The sequence below is a fragment of the Nannobrachium achirus genome (genome assembly GCF_963921795.1).
Source record: "Nannobrachium achirus genome assembly, chromosome: 22".
In the NCBI taxonomy this organism is placed as follows: Eukaryota; Metazoa; Chordata; class Actinopteri; order Myctophiformes; family Myctophidae; genus Nannobrachium; species Nannobrachium achirus.
The window spans coordinates 53638659-53661319 of NC_137829.1; the positions used below are offsets into that span (position 1 = coordinate 53638659).

The following is a 22661-nucleotide window of genomic DNA, read 5'->3' on the forward strand; positions in this document are numbered from 1 at the left end:
TATGCAGATGTAACTCAAGGAGACGTGTTCATGTCCCTGAGCCTGTCTGTGTACGGTGTGTTCTACAGACTGAGTCATTCGTTAGTAGCCTCTTAATTAAATGAAAGCATTGAAACTTATAAGGTCAATGCTTTAAGATCTAATAAACTATCCCTACTGTGATCCTATGCTTTAAGATCTAATAAACTATCCCTACTGTGATCCTGATTCAAGCCATGTCCTCATTTCACACAAGAGTTCATTTTACTCTGAAGAGTGTCCAAATGGATAATGAACAAAATGCCCGAAATCTATCCAAATGCCATGCCCACCACCTTTTCTCTCTCTACACCAAAATCTCTTTAGTGAAAATAGCAGATATACAAGCTCACAGCTGATAGGTTGGGAATGGCGTTGTGTGGACAGAAGCTGTAAGCGATGTAAGGTGACGATGCTCAGCGTTATTTGTGAATTCGCTCCTGTGAATTAACATGTTGTTCCTGAACAAGCTCTGTGACTCTCTGTGGCTAATCCATTTACCTGAGAGCTCTGTGACTCTCTGTGGCTAATCCATTTACCTGAGAGCTCTGTGACTCTCTGTGGCTAATCCATTTACCTGAGAGCTCTGTGACTCTCTGTGGCTAATCCATTTACCTGAGAGCTCTGTGACTCTCTGTGGCTAATCCATTTACCTGAGAGCTCTGTGACTCTCTGTGGCTAATCCATTTACCTGAGAGCTCTGTGACTCTCTGTGGCTAATCCATTTACCTGAGAGCTCTGTGACTCTCTGTGGCTAATCCATTTACCTGAGAGGTCTGTGACTCTCTGTGGATAATCCATTTACCTGAGAGCTCTGTGACTCTCTGTGGCTAATCCATTTACCTGAGAGCTCTGTGACTCTCTGTGGCTAATCCATTCGCCTGAGAGCTCTGTGACTCTCTGTGGCTAATCCATTCACCTGAGAGCTCTGTGACTCTCTGTGGATAATCCATGCCGCCAGGCACTTTTATCGATCTGTTGAGTCTGGGATAAGATTTCCAATTTCTTCCTCACAGTCACAGCATCACAAGAGACTGGGGGGATGTGCTGGGAATGGAAATCCATCTGGTGCAAGGCTATTAAAAAATATAGTCAACAACAAAAACTAAAATTTACAAAATATTTTAGTTATTTGAACGAGGCTTCATCCATCTTGATCACATGACTATAGAGATATTGTGTGCCGATTTGCGTGATTATTTGAAAAATAATCTGTAGGAGTAATATTATGTGTGCGCACAGTTTTGGTGCCATCGGGTCAACGGTGCCAGAGATTAGCTGTTCGGCGCGCGCGCACACAAACACACACACACACACACACACACACACACACACACACACACACACGGGTGGACGGACAGAGACAGTAAAAATAATAACCTTATTGAGAATGGCTGGTGCCAAATCAATCATCTTGATGAGACGGTCTGGTACCAAACATCCTTAGTCACACTGAGGTCATGACTGAATGAGGCTGCAAACTTATTGCAACCAGTCAAAAAATAAAATAAAAAATAAAACACACAAGCTTTCATAATGAGCCAGATGGCGTCTCAGGTGGAAAAACTGAACAGATTTCATGAATTAAGGGGGAAAACGTCTTTCGTTTTTCAGACACAAACATCAAGCAAAAAAGCCTCTTTGTTTTGTTTTATGTATTTTTTCTTTTTTTTTTCTTTCTTTTTTTTATGATTGTTATGTAGGTGACAGGTTTTTGTACACGTGTAAAAAAAAAATGGGTCAAAATGTCTACAAGGGGACATGACATGTAAAAAGAATATATATATATGTTACAGTCATTTTGGGTAACTCAGTGAGACTGTGGTAAGAGCGCTCGTTTTGTAGTTCACCACACACCAATCACCACCAGATGGCGACAACAGCCAGTCAGCCATTCACTAGTGCAGGCGCTGACGTCACTCGTTTGCGACTCTCTTTCGTTTATTTACTAGCCCAGCTCGGCTGTGTTTAGCCATTAGCTTACTATGCCTTACTCTAACCCTAACCCTAACCCTAACCTCAGTAAAACTATGCCTAACCCTAACCCTAACCCTAACCCTAACCTCCGTGGGGTGCGCGCTATCATTCCTGCCGACGCGACGTTGTTGTGGGTCAAAGCGACCGCTTGTTCCGCCCCGCGACGCACGACAAGCGCTCCGTTTCTCTATCTCACCGTTTCTCTATCTAACCGTGACATATATATATGAAACAATGGACAATGAAATTATCATGTTGACTGACTCAATAAAGTATTAAAAAAAAGGGGGAAAACGTCTGTAAAACCACAGTGGCAATTTATTATTCATTTATTTAGAAACTTGTCTTTAATACGTCACTAATATGTCACCATTGCTTAATTTTAACTTTTCGTCAGTTAAAAAAAGGTAGTTGATGAAATGATTTCGTCAGTTTATAATCTATGAAACTAGTAAGACGCCTCAGGGCGTCATGCGACCGTCGCGCCAATTATTTGCCTTCTGGCCAGTGATGTATATCGGACCAGTTACCCATAATGGAGACCTGGTACCCATATATGGAGATCCATGTACTGTATTATGGAGATATGCTGTGAGAGCCCAAACATGCTTACTCAGTTATTCGTCATGTGAAAGCCCTATGATGTCTATCACATCTGATCTGACATCATACCCTTTTATGCCCATACATGGAGATCCCTTTCTGTAGAACCAGCCACACATATATGCGCTGTCTTGGCCATCTGTCTTGACCATATCTGGATTCTGTTAGTGTGGTATGTGGCCGATGTGGCCTCCGTATATGGGCATTCCCCATATGAAGTCCTGTTAGATATGGGCTTAATATTGATGACATCAGTGAACTCCATGTATGGGCATAAAAGGGATTCTGTTAGTGTGCCATCACAGTGAAGCCAGAGCGTGATGTCAGAGCGGCAAACCCATTCTGTTAAGAGTGGTTCCCCTGACATCACTGCAAACCATAGACCTGTGATGTCACAGTGATGTGTCAGGGGAACCACAGTGTCAGACGTGACCTCCAGAGATACCCGGATACGTGGACAAGATGTGCCGGTTTTCATAGTTAGCTGCAACGAACGGTCGCAATTAACCGAAATGGGGAATCGATGCCGTACCCTGAACAGCAGCCGCGCCACGGCGCTCTGCGCCAGGCGCAGGGGTGGCCAGAGGTGGCGGTAGAGAGCGGTGTCCACCATGCCGGGGTCCACCGCACACGAGCTCACCGCGGATCCCTGGGCCTCCAGCCGCGCCTGCAGCTGTGAGGAGAAGAGCAGCAACGCCAGCTTACTCTGGCAGTAGGCAGCGTGGGCAGAGTAGCACTGACTGCACACACACACACACACACACACACACACACACACACACACACACACACACACACACACACACACACACACACACACACACACACACACACACACACACGCACAGCGTGCACACACACACAGGAGAAAGAGGGAATATTTTGTTTAGAATGTTTTAATTCTTTAACTATTGAAAAACACCTGATCAGTGTGGCTATGCCAGGTCAGAGGTCAGTACATTAACTTGAGTACAAATTCATCCACCAGGGGCATTGACAACTCATTCTTATGACTTCCTATCTTTTTTTAAAGAGAAAACAATAAAGAAATAAAAGTAAGAGAATATTCGACTTTCGGTGAACAACGTTGAATAGTGACTTTGATATTCGAATATTCAAATATTTGGTGAATGCCCTGCCCCACTCTGAGAAGCACTGGTATGTATAAAGACCATTAACTTCAGGTGTGTGGGAAAAAAGATTTTCTTTTCTATAATTATTATTATACATTATCATCAATATTGGCCATCGTCTTCAGTTTCAAAGTGCTTTATTTATGAACAAATTGTTTTGCACACAACAAGAGATACTATTGTAGGCTACAAGCTTGAGCAAATAGCCTCTGTAAGTTTTCATTACTACCAAAATAGACGGGTGTGTTCACTGTGTTGCCAAATTTTGCGAGAGGAATAAGCAACCAGGTCTATGAAAACAAGGCTTAAAGAATATAGGCCACGTGAGGTCTTTAAACCTACAGTATATACGTCGGCTATTTGAAAGTGGCCGAACCGATCTACAAGCTCACCACCGCATCCACCATTATTTAGCCTACAAGCAACTTTACATAAAAACAACCTCAACGTGGCTTATAATAATCCGACATGGCAACACTTACCATAAGTTGTTCCTCCACTCAGTCAGTCAGTCACTGAGACTAGTGGGTGTCTGACACTCTGGCTGGGGGCTACGCTACGTTTGGCTTTGTTGCTTGCTAACGCTGCCTGCTATGGCCAGTCTAAAAACAGTCTGTAATGATGTATGGGACTAACAACAACAAGCAGACTTCTCCTGGACTTGTTCTCCATGTTACAACAACTGCAGTGCGTGCGCACGGTGCGTTCCGCACAGCACAGCTTAGCGACTAGCGAGAGAGAGAGAGAGAGAGAGAGAGAGAGAGAGAGAGAGAGAGAGAGAGAGAGAGAGAGAGAGAGAGACTGATCTCGTCTCGTCTCGGTGCGTCCAACAGTATGAGAGATTGAAGACCTATGCTCCATATGAGTGTCACATATTGTGAAAACAAATCCCCCCCCATTTTTCTCTCCATGTCTTTGATTCGCGGGACATCAGTGCCGTTTTACGGGACGCGGGACAATTTTCGGGACTGTCCCGCGAGATGCGGGACGGGTGGTCACCCTAGGTAGCTGCTGTTAGGGTTAGGGTTAGGGTTAGGGGTTAGCGTTAGGGTTAGGGGTTAGGGGTTAGGGTTAAGGTTAGGGTTAGGGGTTAGGGTTAGGGTTAGGGTACCTGCTGTTAGGGTTAGGGTTAGGGTACCTGCTGTTAGGGTTAGGGTTAGGGGTTAGGGTTAGGGTACCTGCTGTTAGGGTTAGGGTCAGGGTTAGGGTACCTGCTGTTAGGGGTTAGGGGTTAGGGTTAGGGTTAGGGTTAGGGTACCTGCTGTTTAGGTCATCTAGCCTGAGCTCCCCGACACGGTGGGCAGAGGAGGAGATGGTGACGACGCGGGAACAGGAACCGCGTTTCCCACAATCCTTCAGCTTTCCCAAGAGCAGCCAGGTCAACAGGAAGTGACCTAGGTAGTTGACCCCCAGGTGCTGCTCAAACCCGTCCTCCGTACGACCCTCGGGAACCAGCATGACGGCCGCTGGGAACACACACACACGCACACACACACACACACACATACACACACACACATACACGCACGCACGCACGCACGTGCACGTGCACACGCACACGCACACATGCACACACACATGCACGCACCCACGCACACGCACATTTCAAATTCTTTACTTGAGTCCACCTTCCTTTTTGCATTTTCTTTTTTTTTTTACAGTATAACACCAGTAAAGTGTTTTTTACAGTATAACACCAGTAAAGTGTTTTTTATAGTACTAGAAGCGGGCGGCCCAGCGTCTAGTCGGCGACCTGGCCAACTCGGGAACGATGTAAATAGGGAATGAATGCCCCGCCCTTTAATGCAAACCCCATTATACCTGTTGTCATAGGACCCGTTTTGACCATCTGTTTGCCTGTGTCCATTTATGCCCATATATGGAGATATCTGTTATCTTTCTGTCTGTCTGTCAGTGTCCATTTTATGTCCATATATGGAGATCACTGCAGATATAGTTCTGGGTCCATTTTATGCCCATATATGCCCATATATGGAGATATCTGTCTATTTGCGTCCATTTCATGCCCATATATGGAGATCTCTGTATCTGTCTGTCTGTGTCCCTTTATGCCCGTATATGGAGATCTTTGTGATTCTGCGTAAATTTTATGCCCATATATGCCATTTGCGTCCATTTTATGCCCATTTATGGAGATCTCTGTATCCGTCTGTCTGTGTCCCTTTATGCCCGTATATGGAGATCTTTGTGATTCTGCGTCCATTTTATGCCCATATATGACCATTTATGGAGATCTCTGTATCCGTCTGTCTGTGTCCCTTTATGCCCATATATGGAGATCTTTGTGATTCTGCGTCCATTTTATGCCCATATATGCTATATATGGATATATTCAGAGATTTTTTGTTGACTCATGTGGCGTACGTCAGAGCCTTTTATGAAGTGATGTCACAATGAGTCAGAGCTTTCGCCGATTTCCTCCGGAACAGCCTGATGTCAACAATCAACCCCGCATAAGGAGATTCCGAACGTTTCGCGCCGGTTCGGGAAAACCGCGCGTCGGGTCGGGTCGAGACCCGGCACTGCACTCCGTGCCGCGGCGGGGAACGCGCGTGCCGAATCTGAAGCCGGTGGGACGAACGGTTCTCGAGATACGCGGATTACAGACAGACACACAGACAGACAGACAGACACGCAGAGACTTCTCGCATTTATAGATAGATAACACCAGTAAAGTGTTTTTTACAGTATAACACCAGTAAAGTGTTTTACAGTATAACACCAGTAAAGTGTTTTTTACAGTATAACACCAGTAAAGTGTTTTTTATAGTACTAGAAGCTGGGCGGCCCAGCGTCTAGTCGGCGACCTGGCCAACTCGGGAACGATGTAAATAGGGAATGAATGCCCCGCCCTTTAATGCAAACCCCATTATACCTGTTGTCATAGGACCCGTTTTGACCATCTGTTTGCCTGTGTCCATTTATGCCCATATATGGAGATATCTGTTATCTGTCTGTCTGTCAGCGTCCATTTTATGTCCATATATGGAGATCACTGCAGATATAGTTCTGGGTCCATTTTATGCCCATATATGCCCATATATGGAGATATCTGTCTATTTGCGTCCATTTCATGCCCATATATGGAGATCTCTGTATCTGTCTGTCTGTGTCCCTTTATGCCCGTATATGGAGATCTTTGTGATTCTGCGTAAATTTTATGCCCATATATGCCATTTGCGTCCATTTTATGCCCATTTATGGAGATCTCTGTATCCGTCTGTCTGTGTCCCTTTATGCCCGTATATGGAGATCTTTGTGATTCTGCGTCCATTTTATGCCCATATATGCTATATATGGAGATATTCAGAGATTTTTTGTTGACTCATGTGGCGTACGTGATGTCAGAGCCTTTTATGAAGTGATGTCACAATGAGTCAGCGCTTGCGCCGATTTCCTCCGGAACAGCCTGATGTCAACAACCAGTAAGACTCCCTAATCGGGAGATAAGCGACCGTTGGTCGCTTATCTCCACAAATAGGCCAAAAGTTTGTTTTACCAATTATTACACTCTATGTGAACATTTACATCAACAAATCCCAAGTACTATGCAGAACGACCCATTTCAAGTTTTTAATGTACAACAATATTTAGAAAATAGGTCTACAAGCTGACAGTCCTCGTCCCTTATATTCCCATAGGTTATATGGAGATCTCAGTGTTTGTCAGTCCTTGTTCATTTATGCCCATATATGGACATCTCTATATCTACTGTAACAGTCCTTGTCCCTTTATGCCCATATATGGAGATCTCTTAACTGTAAGTCCTTGTCCCTTTTATGCCCATATATGGATATTCCTGATGTCATCAGTATATGAACATATATGGGCTTTCTGATATGCCCATATATGGAGATCTCTTAACTGTAAGCCCTTGTCCCTTTTATGCCCATATATGGATATCCCTGATGTCATCCGTATATGCCCATATATGGGCTTTCTAATATGCCCATATATGGAGATCTCTGTATCTCCATATATGGGTATAAAAGGATACTTCAGGTCTGACATCAGGTTTGTTTATATTGGGTTGCTAGGTTTGACATCACAAACTCTATGGGCCATCTGACCTAGAAATCTATATTTGGGCATAGATGACTCATCGTGACCTCATCACACGTCGACCGCACGTGTGACGTGCGGTCGACCGCACGTGTGACCGACGGACGGCCGGTGGAGGTTTTCATACTAAACTGCGACCTTACGGTCGCAATCAACCCCGCATAAGGAGATTCCGAACGTTTCGCGCCGGTTCGGGAAAACCGCGCGTCGGGTCGAGTCGAGACCCGGCACTGCACTCCGTGCCGCGGCGGGGAACGCGCGCGCCGAATCTGAAGCCGGTGGGACGAACGGTTCTCGAGATACGCGGATTACAGACACACAGACAGACAGACAGACAGACAGACACACACGCAGAGACTTCTCGCATTTATAGATAGATAACACCAGTAAAGTGTTTTTTACAGTATAACACCAGTAAAGTGTTTTTTACAGTATAACACCAGTAAAGTGTTTTTTACAGTATAACACCAGTAAAGTGTTTTTTACAGTATAACACCAGTTAAGCCCTTTGCACAAAGGACCGTTGCGTTTCTTTCCGTTTGCTGCATGAATAAAACACATTGCATTTGGTGTGCAAGGCTGTGTGGAATCGGCGCTGCGGATCCAAATAGGAGTCATAAAAGGAGTGATGAGTTTTTTTACCGCATGCGACAAGACGCACGAATCAAACTGGGTTCGACCGGGAAAAGAACGCACAGCCGCAGCCACTCGTCGCACGGCTGATTCGGATCCGGTGTGCATGAGGTCATAGAGAATCATTGTTTTCTTAAAAAAAAAAAATAATTACAGTTTTGTCCATGCGGATAAACACACCTGTGTGCAAAGACCTTAAGACTCCCTAATGGGGCTGTTAAAGGGCCAGTTCACCTCTGGGACAACTAGATCTTATTTTATTGTTGTTTGGGACACGATCAACACAATGCTGAGTTATTTTTTGTATTCAATCTGTGTTTTGAGATATTTTAGTATTTCAGCTGTGCTAGTGATGCATTTTGCATCATATGATGCAAAACGCATCACTAGCACAGCTGAAATACTAAAATATCTCAAAACACAGATTGAACACAAAGAATAACTCAGGATTGTGTTGATTGTGTCCCAAACAACAATAAAATAAGATCTGGTTGTACCAGAGGTGAAGTGGCCCTTTAAGTATGACATCATTTTGTAGGCAGAGGAGAATTTCTGCCCCCAGTTTCCGTGAATCTTTTTACTATTTTTACTATTTACACATTTTTCTTCTCTTTGTTGTTGAAAGGAAAGAGTTAGAATTATACTTTAGTCGTTATTTTTGTCTCGGATCTGTTGAAATAGCGAGGGACAGAAAATGCTCTGGGGGCAGAGTTCTCCTCTGCCTACAAAATGATGTCACGGCTTAAAAGCCCCATCGGGAGATAAGCGACTGTCAGGTCACATGTATGTTGTCTGCAAAAAGCAACCTCATGGTGGCGCTAGAAGAGGGACATGTGAGAAATCAGAGGCGGAGGTTGCATTTTATTTTTACAATAAAACATCAAGCCTTTGCCCCGCTGGTGTTGAAAACACACTGAAAACAACGGATCTATACGTGCTCACAATGCGTCACAGCATGATGCATTGCAAACTTGTAGATCTGCTTTTTTTGTTGTGTGACGTCAGCATAGAACAGAACAGTGGGGGAAAAAAACATTTTTAACCATAAAACAATTATTTCTCTAGTGAGGAATAGAAAAATGCTCCATGCACACACGCACACGCGCACACACACACACACACACACACACACACACACACACACACACACACACACACACACACACACACACACACACACACACACACACACACACACACACACACACACACACACACACACACACACACGCGCGCGCGCGCGCGCCTACTGACGTGGCACGCTGGCAGAGATTGGCTGACAGGCCTGTCACTCACCATTGTTGACCAGGATGTGCAGCGGCAGGTCCCGCCTCTTGAAACTCTGGGCGAACTGATGGACCGACTGCAACGAGGAGAGGTCCAACCTCTGGTACTCCACTGGAACACACACACACACACACACACACACACACACACACACACACACACACACACACACACACACACACACACACACACACACACACACACACACACACACACACACACACACACACACACACACACACCAGTGCCATTGTAAAGGGATTATTTCAGCTTGCTGTTTCGGTGGCGAGACATCAAAGCATGTATTAATCATCTATTACTGTACACTGAGCCCCTCTTTTTCTACAACAGAGTAACACACACACACACACACACACACACACACACACACACACACACACACACACACACACACACACACACACACACACACACACACACACACACACACACACACACACACACACACTCTCTATTAAACCTCATGCCTTCTCCTCCTAAGCTGACAAAGCGTACCGCACACCCCATCATGTGCTAGTTTGGTAACAGATAGGGGATCAAGCTGCTGTCACATGGACAGAGTAGTATAGTTGTTTGTTCTAACACCTTGCATACAGAGTATTACAGACAGTAGTATAGTTGTTCTAACACCTTGCATACAGAGTGTTACAGACAGTAGTATAGTTGTTCTAACACCTTGCATACAGAGTATTACAGACAGTAGTATAGTTGTTCTAACACCTTGCATACAGAGTATTACAGACAGTAGTATAGTTGTTCTAACACCTTGCATACAGAGTATTACAGACAGTAGTATAGTTGTTTGTTCTAACACCTTGCATACAGAGTATTACAGACAGTAGTATAGTTGTTCTAACACCTTGCATACAGAGTATTACAGACAGTAGTATAGTTGTTCTAACACCTTGCATACAGAGTATTACAGACAGTAGTATAGTTGTTCTAACACCTTGCATACAGAGTATTACAGACAGTAGTATAGTTGTTCTAACACCTTGCATACAGAGTATTACAGACAGTAGTATAGATGTTCTAACACCTTGCATACAGAGTATTACAGACAGAGTATTACACACAGGCCCAGATTAATACATGGGTTTTAGGGACTGCAGCCGTTGGTAGTCATGGTACCAACAGCCTGGCCAAACAGAGAGAAAAGAAAAAGAACACTGGATTATTATTATTGTAAGTAATGCTATGAAACACTGTCCAGGGGTGCTGAAATAACGCAACATCTATGCTGAAATGTGTCACATCGCGGATGAAGTGAAGATTTTAAACCATGCATAATAAAGGCACACCGACCAAAAAAACACAAGTACTGAAGATCGGCTATTTCTGAATAGCTGAAAACGGCCTGAAAAGGTTGAGAAGCTTCAGGCCACTGCTACCATGTAGTGCACTTAACTCATTTCTAGCCGATCCCGAGTATACTCGTGAAAAATACTCAAGTATTTACAGTGCCGATCCCGAGTATACTCGCGAAAAGTACTGTATATAGAGTAACGCTGGCGTTCTTACCCGAGGGTCCGTTGGAAACGATTGGCACGATTGGACTCGCTGATTCATCATCATCACGGATGCACGTGCACAAAATAGTAATCCCTTAACATGGAGGCCGACGGGGAATCTCATCTTTAATGTCCATTATCTCCAAACAACACTTTTAAAGCCAAGGATGGCATTAGATTCTCGCTAATAAAACACATGTTGAAAGGCATCGATCGGCCATTAGACAACCGCATGTTGATGACGATCGCTTCCGGTGAAAGGAAGTATTTACGCAATGGACTTCTAGCCTTCAAAATAAGACAATGGAGCGTAATGGAGCCCTGCGAGCGGCACGCTACACATTTAACCCATTCATGTCTGGAGCACTAAATGGGTTAAGGAGGACACAGCAGCGTCTGCAGTGACAGTCCCACACAGTGACAGTCCCACAGAGCATGTGACAGTAAACGTTGTGGACCTCTGTGTGTTATGTGTGTGTGTTACTGTGTGTGTGTGTGTTACTAAAGCAATAAGCCACAAGAGGCGAGTGGTTACCGGGGGAGTATACACCGGCTGAGAGGCGTTGGGAAACACGAGGCGCAGCCGAGTGTTTCCGACCCTCTCAACCGGTGTATACTCCCAGGAACGGGACTTACGGAAGCCAGTGTGTGTTTACAAAGTCACGTCATTCTTTTTGCAAAAAAAAAAAATAGGGAAACAACACTTGTGTTAGATCAGTCTCATGTTAACTCATACAGGGCCAGATTTCCAAAATATGAATATGAATGTGCGCTTATAACGCCAGGAAATAGCTATTTTGTATCCCCCCAGACCACCTTAACCAGACCACCTTAACGAATGCACGTTCACCATACCATACCACCAGATGACCACTAGAGACCACCATACACCATACACTGACATGGTCCCCTGTTAAGCCTGTTTAAATCCACATAACAGGATGAGACGCTGACTTGGTCCTCATTGACTTAACATGGACGGGCCGCCGGTCACCATTTCAGCTCAATACTGTTCAATTCGTGCTTGATCGTCTCAAACCACCATTGGTATGGGCATCGGGACGTATATAGATGCCACACAGAAAGTTTCAGAATCAAAATCCGACCTAGTGAAGCTACGTGAGGGTCGGATGGTTGCATTGAGGCTAACGCTAACAGAGGCCTGTTGTCAACAGGAAGCCCTGGTTTAAAGGTGACGTCATAATCGTATCCTTTTTTTTCACGGTTTACGTGTGGACATTAGCTGAGGTAAGCTAACCATTTCGCTCCGTCTATAAACACATATTAAAAGCTTAAACAATGCTTTTATATAAAAGTCGCTCCGAGTCGCTCGGCACCAAACGCCATAGTGAACTAGTCGCTCGTAAAGTCGCCCGGCGCTAACTGAGTTAAGAAGTTAAGAACCATATTCGATCCATACACATGTTTATTTTCATCCAGATTTAGCTGCTATGTATCACATCAAAAACGCTAGCATAGCAACCTAAGCTAAACAGCCGAGTGGTGCCTGGAGAATAGAGGGCGCTTGTTGCCTTTACAAGCCCCGCCCGGAGCCATTCAGTCACTGTCCTATGCATGCGGGTGGTGCTTAGAAGCACCCGCACGGCAGGATTTGAGAGGAAATCAAACGCTCGCTTCTCTAGTTCAGCCTCACGGCACAGTGGAAAGAAATAACGCACCTGGCTTTGATATAAACTGATTCAAGGTATGGGTTACAGTCTCAGGTATACCATGGCACCCAGCCAATCAGAATCAAGGAATGGAACTAGCCGTTTTAGAATGTGTTACTAAGATGGATGGATGGGATATGAAACAATCTGTTGGTGTCCTTTTGAGTGTATAGTGTGTGTGTGTGTGTGTGTGTGTGTGTGTGTGTGTGTGTGTGCGTGCGTGCGTGCGTGCGTGCGTGCGTGTTCTTGAATGGCTGCATGCATACGCTAACGTGGAGGTACATCTACTGTATCTGTCCATGTAACAAGATGACTCCTGATATGACCGCAGCACAACATCATCGTGATAGTTTAAACTCTCGTTGCATAGTAGGGATATTGTTACTGTGTACTTCACCAGGTATTATGTTCTCCTATTTATAATAGTGGTCTCATGGGTCTGTCTGTCAGGCCAAGACTGTTGATACAAACATTTTGAGGCATTCAGTAAAGAATGTGAACTGGGGAATTATGTCCAAATAAATCCATATTTCCAAATAACTTTGGAAATAAATCCTTATAAGACTCAATACTTTCCCAGGGAAGCACGACTACCGTACTTATTTGGGAGTGACTTAAGCTACACAAGACAGTCCTCATTGTTATGTTATCCATTCAATCAGGTCCCAAATGTTTTCAACTCGATCTCCCTGGGAGTCCGGGACCCAAACTTACAAAATATGACACAAATGTATCAATTAAATGTTTGTATGATATAGGGCTTTAATTACAAAAGGAGATTCGCTGAAGTGCCTTGCTCAATGTTGGGGTAAGTGGTCGCCATGGTTACCTTTCAGTCTCAAATACACTCGTCTAACCTTTTAGACACTAGAGTTCTCAACGGGCCTGAAAATTAAGGCCCGGCCCTAACTGGGCCCGAGTGGGCCGGCCCGAAGCCCGGCCCGACCCTAACAATTATCATCATTTTCGGCCCGAAAACCCGAAAGCCCGAGAGAGAGAGAAAGAAAAAAAGAAACGTCGCCACTCGCCAGTAGGCAGCTGGCAGCACCAGTGTCTCAAATTACAACAGTGAGAGAATGCACATATAATAGTTGGCGAATTGGCAACTTCACGTGTTAAATTGTTCATGAAACATGCAAGGTTCTGCACAAAATGTGCTAACGTTAAATCCCTGTTGTTGTCAACAGTCAATCTCAATCATACAGCTCTCATCCTCTCTCCCCCTGCCGTCGCTGCCTGCGTGATTTATGTTTCGTCCTTTCAACGGTCACGCATCAAACACAGGCAGCTGGCTCGACAGATCTATAAACCCAAAACGTGTTCATCTAGCTTGCATTCTGGGCTTGCAGATCTGTTGTTTAGTGCGCGACACGGCCGACACCACCTAACCACCATGCTTAAACATACACAACTCAGGCAACAAGCGGCGGGGTGCGGCTGTAAACCCTTTAATATAAATGCACACAGCAGCAGCAAAGGACACTTGATTAACCAGAAAGCATAATGGAATTATTAATATCTTACCAGAGGAGATGATCGTCTCTATAAGGTAAGAGGATGTCAACGTATGGTGATTTTAGGTTGATCATGTTGATGTTGTTGTAATACAATCCTCTTAAGTCCTTGTCAATAATATCCAGGTTGGTTCCGCTTTTAAACTAGTTTTCTTGGATTTATACTTATTACAAACTTGTGAAATTGTCTGCTGCCTTTTAATTTAACATGCAGCTCTGCTCGAAACTTTCATCGTAGCCGCTCAACACAGAGCTAACGGTGACTCGCTGCTGTGCTGTGAATTTTCCGTATATCCAAAGGTTTCGATTGTGACGTCATCACAACAACCAGACTGCTCTATGAGACTGATTGCGACCGTAAGGTCGCAGTTTAGTATGAAAACCTCCACCGGCCGTCCGTCGGTCACACGTGCGGTCGACCGCACGTCACACGTGCGGTCGACGTGTGATGAGGTCACGATGAGTCATCTATGCCCAAATATAGATTTCTAGGTCAGATGGCCCATAGAGTTTGTGATGTCAAACCTAGCAACCCAATATAAACAAACCTGATGTCAGACCTGAAGTATCCTTTTATACCCATATATGGAGATACAGAGATCTCCATATATGGGCATATTAGAAAGCCCATATATGGGCATATACGGATGACATCAGGGATATCCATATATGGGCATAAAAGGGACAAGGGCTTACAGTTAAGAGATCTCCATATATGGGCATATCAGAAAGCCCATATATGTTCATATACTGATGACATCAGGAATATCCATATATGGGCATAAAAGGGACAAGGACTTACAGTTAAGAGATCTCCATATATGGGCATAAAGGGACAAGGACTGTTACAGTAGATATAGAGATGTCCATATATGGGCATAAATGAACAAGGACTGACAAACACTGAGATCTCCATATAACCTATGGGAATATAAGGGACGAGGACTGTCAGCTTGTAGACCTATTTTCTAAATATTGTTGTACATTAAAAACTTAAAATGGGTCGTTCTGCATAGTACTTGGGATTTGTTGATGTAAATGTTCACATAGAGTGTAATAATTGGTAAAACAAACTTTTGGCCTATTTGTGGAGATAAGCGACCAACGGTCGCTTATCTCCCGATTAGGGAGTCTTACTGGTAGACTATACTTCCGTATGCGTCACGTATTATCCTTGGTCCATTGGTTAGGAACTTAGCCAGGCTGCAGTGCTGCGCTAAAGACAGTCAGACAGCGATATGCGCCTGTTCTCTGTTGCTTGAGTGACGGAGCCCGGGGCCCGGCCCGGCCCGACTAATTATTATAATTTTTGGGCCCGGCTTGGCCCGATAACGTCGGGTCGGGTCGGGCTCGGGCTGAATTTGAGAACTCTATTAGACACCTGAAATCTACTATGGAATTATTCAGAACGGGTACACATTATCGTGTATCATTATTTTATGCTTTAACTATTGAAAAATAGCAGATCTACAAGCTCACAGCGCGGCAAGTGCCGCGCTGCGAGCTTGTAGATCTGCTATTTTTTTTAAATCGTGAAAATTTGTATTTTGACCCGATTCTATAAGTGTCTTTTGAATCCTTCTAAGATTTTTTTGAAAAACCTATGTTTCTATGTCAGCAATCTGGCCAGCCATCGTCAAAGACAAGGTCCTTTTCACTTAAATGGAGCTCAGTTGGTCTGTTCTTGAGAGACTACCTTGTCAGTGGTTCTCAAACCTTTTCATGTGAAGGACCCCCAAACTGATATGTATTTGACAACGGACCCCCATCTCAAAATATTTAGTTCCAGGGACCACCCAGAAGCAAAATTTGAGTTGCAAACATTCGCTTTGAAAATACATATATTCAAAGATTTGCACACTTTTTCAAAAATAGCAGATCTACAAGCTTGCAGCGCGGCTGTGAGCTTGTATATCTGCTATTTTTCACTGGTTAAAGCATTCAATAATTATAGGCCTAAATGGGATATATATATATATATATATATATATATAAAATATTTATAGGGAACGTCAAATAAATCGTTGTTTACTCGAGGCCCATAAAAGTCGAGGCTCATTGTTTGGGAAAGTGCATTAAATGAACAGTGTGTTCTGACCCTTCCAACCTTGTGGTGGAGTTAAGACTCAGATTGTTGTCCCAGTAAAGTCATGAACCTGAGGACACAGCATTACTCTTCTCCCTACATTCATTCCTCCCCAGTTGGAGTGACCTTCCTGCTCCGGCCCAGACTGCACAGTCACTCCTTAGCGGTCAGAATAGAAATGTTAGAAATGCCGCCTCCCTCCCCTCTCCCCTCCCTCTCCTCTCCCCTCCCTCCCCTCTCCCCTCCCTCTCCTCTCCCCTCCCTCCCCCCTCCCTCTCCTCTCCCCTCCCTCCCCTCTCCCCTCCCCTCTCCCCTCCCTCTCCTCTCCCCTCCCTCCCCTCTCCCCTCCCCTCTCCCCTCCCTCCCCTCTCCCCTCCCTCTCCTCTCCCCTCCCTCCCCTCCCCTCTCCTCTCCCCTCCCTCCCCTCTGGATTTAATTGAAGCGTATATGCTCTTGTAAGCCTTCCTGGGTGAGCTGTGTGGCCGCAATGATTTCTTTTCTCATTAAAGGGGGTGAAAGGATGTTTTAGTTTTTGTTTTAGCAAAAAAAAAACAATATATTTTGATGACTGATTAGCTGACAGCCATCTTGCCAAATAGCAGGTACACCAGTATTAACCCATTTGTAGCCGATCCCGAGAATACTCGTGAAAAATACTCGAGTACTCGGAGTGCCGATCCCGAGTATACTGCTGGCAATCTTACCCTACGGTCCGTTGGAAAGTGCTGGCACGATTGGACTCGCCGATTCATCATCATCGCGGATCCACGTGCACAAAATAGTAATCCCTTAACATGGTAGCCGATGGTCTCTCTCATCTTTAATGTCCATTTTCTCCAAAAAACACTTTTGAAGCCAAGGATGGCATTAGATTCTCGCTATAATAACACAAGCTGAAAGGCAACGATCGGCCATTACTGCAACCGCATGGGACGATGATCACTTCCGGTGAATGACGTCATGACGTCAAACAGGAAATGTTTGCGCAATCGACTTCTGGCCTTCAAAATAAGAGACTGGCCGCGGACGGAGCAGGCGAGAGGCGCGCTGGACATTTAACCCGTTCATGTCTGGAGCACTAAATGGGTTTTAATAAGACAGACCGATGCCAGATTTTTGGGTCCCAAACCACCAATTACTGATCAATTTGTGACCGACTTGTTTTATGACAATGATGAACAAATGTTGTCCTTTGCATATCTCGAGAATGACTCTCGTACGACTGAGCCACTTCAAACTTGCTGTGTGAGGACCCAGGTGAGTGCTGTGCCCAGGTGGGTGCTGTGCCCAGGTGGGTGGGTCGGGCGGGGCATCGTACGGTATTCCCCACATGCATCGCGCCCAGCATACATGGCCCAGAGTATCTATACATCTGGGTGTCTGCCCATATATGGAGATCCCTGATACCATCAATAGGATTTCATTTGGGGACATCATAGGTTGGCCACCCAAGAACTGTGACAACAGACACTGTATCAAGTTCTCTAAGAAGGGGTACTACGGGTATGGATTGCATGAAGGGGTCTGGCTTGGCACTAGCGGTGGACAAAGGCAGAAAGAAGACGTAAGGTGGAGAAGAGAGGAAAGAAAAGGTCCAGACAGTGACGGACGAGAGCACAGCTGTCCCAGATGAACCATCCGATACAGAGCCTTATCTCTGGGCCAAGCTCCTCATGCCCCACTGTGTGTGCGTGTGTGTGTGTGTGTGTGTGTGTGTGTGTGTGTGTGTGTGTGTGTGTGTGTGTGTGTGTGTGTGTGTGCGCGTGCGTGCGTGCGTGCGTGCGTGCGTGCGTGCGTGCGTGCGTGCGTGCGTGCGTGTGTGTGTGTGTGTGTGTGTGTGCATGTGTGCGTGTGTGCGTGTGTGTGTGTGTGTGTGTGTGCGTGTGTGCGTGTGTGTGTGTGTGAGTGGGTGCATGTGTGTGTGTTCATGTGTGTGTGTGTGTGTGTGTGTGTGTGTGTGTGTGTGTGTGTGTGTGTGTGTGTCAGGTCTGTCCTTGGAGAGTGTCCCCCAGGGGCCAGGCTCTCTCAGACAGAGTGTCCCCCAGGGGCCAGGCTCTCTCAGACAAGGCGGTCATATTTAGTTTGCCCGTTGGGAGTGAAGTGCCATGGACCTGGTGTGGGGCAGACCGAGCCCAGACTGCAGCTGCCGGGCCCTCAATTAAGATGCCAGCGTCTTCTGCAATGTCAAGGCTCCGCTAAACTCAGTAATTGCAGCTCCGCTCTTCTCACGTCGACGGAGGTCTTGTCAGGGGGAGTTGATACTTAGAAAGCTCAACAGAGACGTTGTGGTTTGCACACCGAAGCGGGGGAAAGTGACTAAGTACATTTACTTAAGTACCAGTTTGAGGTATTTGTACTTTGCTTGAGTATTTCGAATTTCCAATACTTCTACTTCTACGCCACTACATCTCAGATCCAAACATCTCAGATCCAAATAGCAGCTCTACAAGCTCACTGAGACGCTATTTTCTAAAGATGTGTATACATCTGAATAATTGAGTGCTTAGGTTTCTACTTTTGGTACTTGATACAGATACTTTTGTACTTTTACAGTACATTTAGAATTCTGGACTTTTACTTGTAAGGGTACAGTCACACCAAACTACCTATGAGAGTGGATTCCCATTCCAATGCATTTCAATGAGAATGGAGCGTTTTTTTGCAGAAATCCGCTACTGGGAAACCGCTCCATTTCGTCATAGGTAGTTTGGTGTGACTGTACCCGGTCCCTAACAGAGTATTTCTACATTGCAGTATTGGTACTTTTACTTAAGAAATGGGAGTACTTTTTACGCCACTGCCACACAGTAGCAGCGTTTCCATAAAGCCTCTTAATGTGCATTAAGAGTTTTGCGAATAAATCTTTTTATGGAAACACTTCAAAATTCGAATAAACTTTCATAATCCGCAAAAACCTTTATCCGCTTGGAGGAGGTGGATTTTGAGGCTTTATCGAATAAACTAAATGTGCATTTGTGAATGCAAATAAATGATGACGTTCTGGTCCATATCGTCCTCCTATAACACTTTCCCCCGCCGCTTATTTAACATCCATTGTATAGCGTTAGTCCACAAAACAAACCGGTTGTTACACACGGAGTGACCCTTCGTCATCACACCGTGTTGCGTGCCAAAAGAAAAGTGGCTGATCTACAAGCTCCCAATGCACTATTTTATACTTTAAAACAGCAGATCAACAGGTAGCAGTGTGACGTGTTGTGTTATCAAAAAGACAAAAGAGAACACTCCAAGATAGACGCCTTTTATAAAATCTGGGACCCCTACTTAAGATTCATTGGGCCCACGTTGTCTGCTGCTGTGCTTAAAGGGTCCCCCTGTCGGCCTTGACTTCTATCTGTTACTGTTTTTCTTGTCTTGATGTTTCTGGACTGATGCTGAACTGTGCTCAGTGAATCTAGTTCTGATCTGGGTCGGGTGCCTGCCCTCTCCACTCTGAGGGGGTCGTGGGGGGGCTGGGGACTGATTGCTTCGCTCTTCATGTATACATATTTCCATTCTACATGTTATTGCCTGAGCTTGTTATGATTATTATTCTTTTGTTGTTGTTGTTCCAGTTTGTCTTTTTTTCTTTTTCTTGTATAGTGTTTTGTTGTTGTCTATATATTGTGTGTTTAAAATTTAATAAACATATTATTCAAAAAAAAAAAAAAAAGACAAAAGAGATTAACACCACAATATGACAAAAGGCTGCACACTCGTAGCCACGATGCAATACTATCATCATCACAAATGGTCATATTAACTGGTGGAACATATTGTGATTGATTTAGTCTATATTGCCCATCCCTATGCGGGCACAGATTCTCCCCTCAGTGCTGTGCTGTGCTGTGTGGGTTTGTCAGCCTTAGGGGCCCTTCAGATGAGCAGCTCCCACTAGGATCAGCATTGAGACACAAACACACTCGCTCAGTGAGTAAACGGCGCACAGTATTTCACAAAGATGAACACAATCCATCTCTCGCCGCCCGCGTGCACATGCACAAACGAGCACGCTCGCGGGGGTTTCATTTGACTGCGCCCGCTCGCCTCGCCGCCTCTAAACTTCTCCGCACGGCCGAAAAAGCCGCCCGCCTCCCATTGAAAAGGAATTACTAGCAGGGGGTGACCGCGTACCGTCTGGAAACCCCTTAATTCCTCTGACACATTGTACCAGTTTTAGTGACAGCCATCTCCAATGGCAAACAAATGTTATGTCCCTCTTCCACTTTATTTGGCTTCATCCCCATTCTGCTGCTGTGGTTCCAAACCCATCAACTGCGCTGCCCAATAAACATTAGCTTTACTGCCTTCAAACACAAGGCCCCCAAAGTGCAATAACGGACCCTCAAGGGTCTATTTTTTATACAGAATTACATTCACACACAGAACTGTGATGTGTAGGCCTACTTTAGCTCTCAGGCCGATCCTGGTGTAGAGGAGATGGGGTTGGCTTGGGGAGGATCCTGACATTTAGTTTTTCTCCTTCATTCATAATTCACAGTTTATAGTCCTCATAACATCCTGACTTATTTGCTCTCTGTATCCCAGTGGGCACAAGCATTAATCAACCACAACAAGCCATTTCACACAGCAGACAACGGCCATCAAACTCCCTGGTGTTGATCACCAGCCTAGATTGTAATTGATTGAATACAAATGATTTATTTCTTCCAAAACTTTCTTCCCCATTTGAAAGCATCTTCCACCAAACTGCAACGTCACTAAAATGAAGTGAATGATGTGATGGAATTGGTGACTCAAATGAACTCATCTTATCATTATTGTTCACGCGTGCAAGCTTCTGATTTGAGATGGAGAGAGAGAAAGAGAGAGACCATATCTGATTAACACTCAGGACGCCACCATTCACTTACGCTTTATTTTGAAGAGCCCCGGAAGCTCCGTGCGTGTGCACGTGGGTGTACACTGACGATCCAGGAAGGAGATCTGTTTGTTTACAAACGGTCGCGAAAACTAAAATCCTAACCGGGGCCGACCATCACGGCATAGTGTCGCCGTGAAGACAAGCTGATCTCGGCCTCCTCGGCGTTATTTGCACCTTATTTCGAGATAAAGCCGTTTTTATGTTTCAGTATAGAATAGGAGTCAATGGATAATGGCCGCTCTCGGTTGCTTCTGGCTGCGTTGCGTCATGACGTATGCAGTTTTTTCTTTCACCAGCACCCGTAGCAAGCGTCTGAGATGCGGGTTACCATGGAAACCTTATCTCGTTTGTGAACGTGTTTGGCTACCGAGAGCAGCCAAACTGTTAAGAGAGTTCACAGATTGTATGATCTAATAAAGTGTGGGTAAACGTATGAATGTGATTTTTTTCTCATGATGTCGATGTTGTGATGATGACACACATTTCTTTTTAAAGGCATACTCTCCTGCCAGAGTGAAATACCTAAACATTATTTTTGCATTTTTTTTAGCATGCTGCTTTTGGTGGGAAAAGGGGTATCAATGTTGAACTTCAAGGGTATCAATGACAACAGGCCTAAGGGGTGATGGGAAATGGGTTGTGAGGTTGAACTGGATGCTGAGATGTGGTCAGATGCTGGGGAAATGTTTACACGTAAATAGACTCCAGTACAGAATATTATCCAGCCTGCAGCAAACTCCTCACTTTAAAAAAAGAATTCACAGATACAGCGATACTCTTTGTCATATGAGTATCAATCCCCCCCATTACGATCAGATCCAAAGTTACAAGATACAATCTTTTTTTTATGTTGCTCCGCTTTGCTGCACTATTTAGCCGTTATGCCAATTCCCAATTTTCCCCATACTTTTGTGTGTCACTGTCACTTGCTAACCCCTACATTCAGTCATATAGGAGGGTGTAGATAAGCAGCTGTGACCACATTGCATATTGCTACATCCTACTTCTTTGGCATTCTAGTATCTCCTACAAAAGAAGCAAAAATAGCAGATATACAAGCTCAAAACGCATCGCAGCAGATCGGCTATTTTTGCTTCTTTTGAATTGGAATCCTGAATTATTTTTTGTTATTTTTTAATTGGAATCCTGCATTTAGATATACACTCATATTACATTCATGAGTTTAAATACAAATACATTCAACATAAAAAAAAGACATAAGCTACTAATATAGACTGAA

General features: G+C 44.7%; 1 protein-coding gene across 1 annotated transcript in view; it reads right to left on the bottom strand.

Moving 5' to 3' along the window:
• LOC308307685 (polyprenol dehydrogenase) overlaps positions 1-22661 on the bottom strand; it is a gene marked incomplete at its 3' end in the record, with an annotated part of 93975 nt that overhangs the window by 4543 nt on the left and 66771 nt on the right. Inside the window, exons 4-6 of the mRNA XM_080752951.1 lie at positions 9744-9845; positions 4990-5197; positions 3131-3338 (exon numbers count right to left, since the gene is read on the bottom strand). Of these exons, the coding sequence (XP_080609077.1) occupies positions 3131-3338; positions 4990-5197; positions 9744-9845 (518 nt within the window). The remainder of the gene's footprint in view (positions 1-3130; positions 3339-4989; positions 5198-9743; positions 9846-22661) is intronic.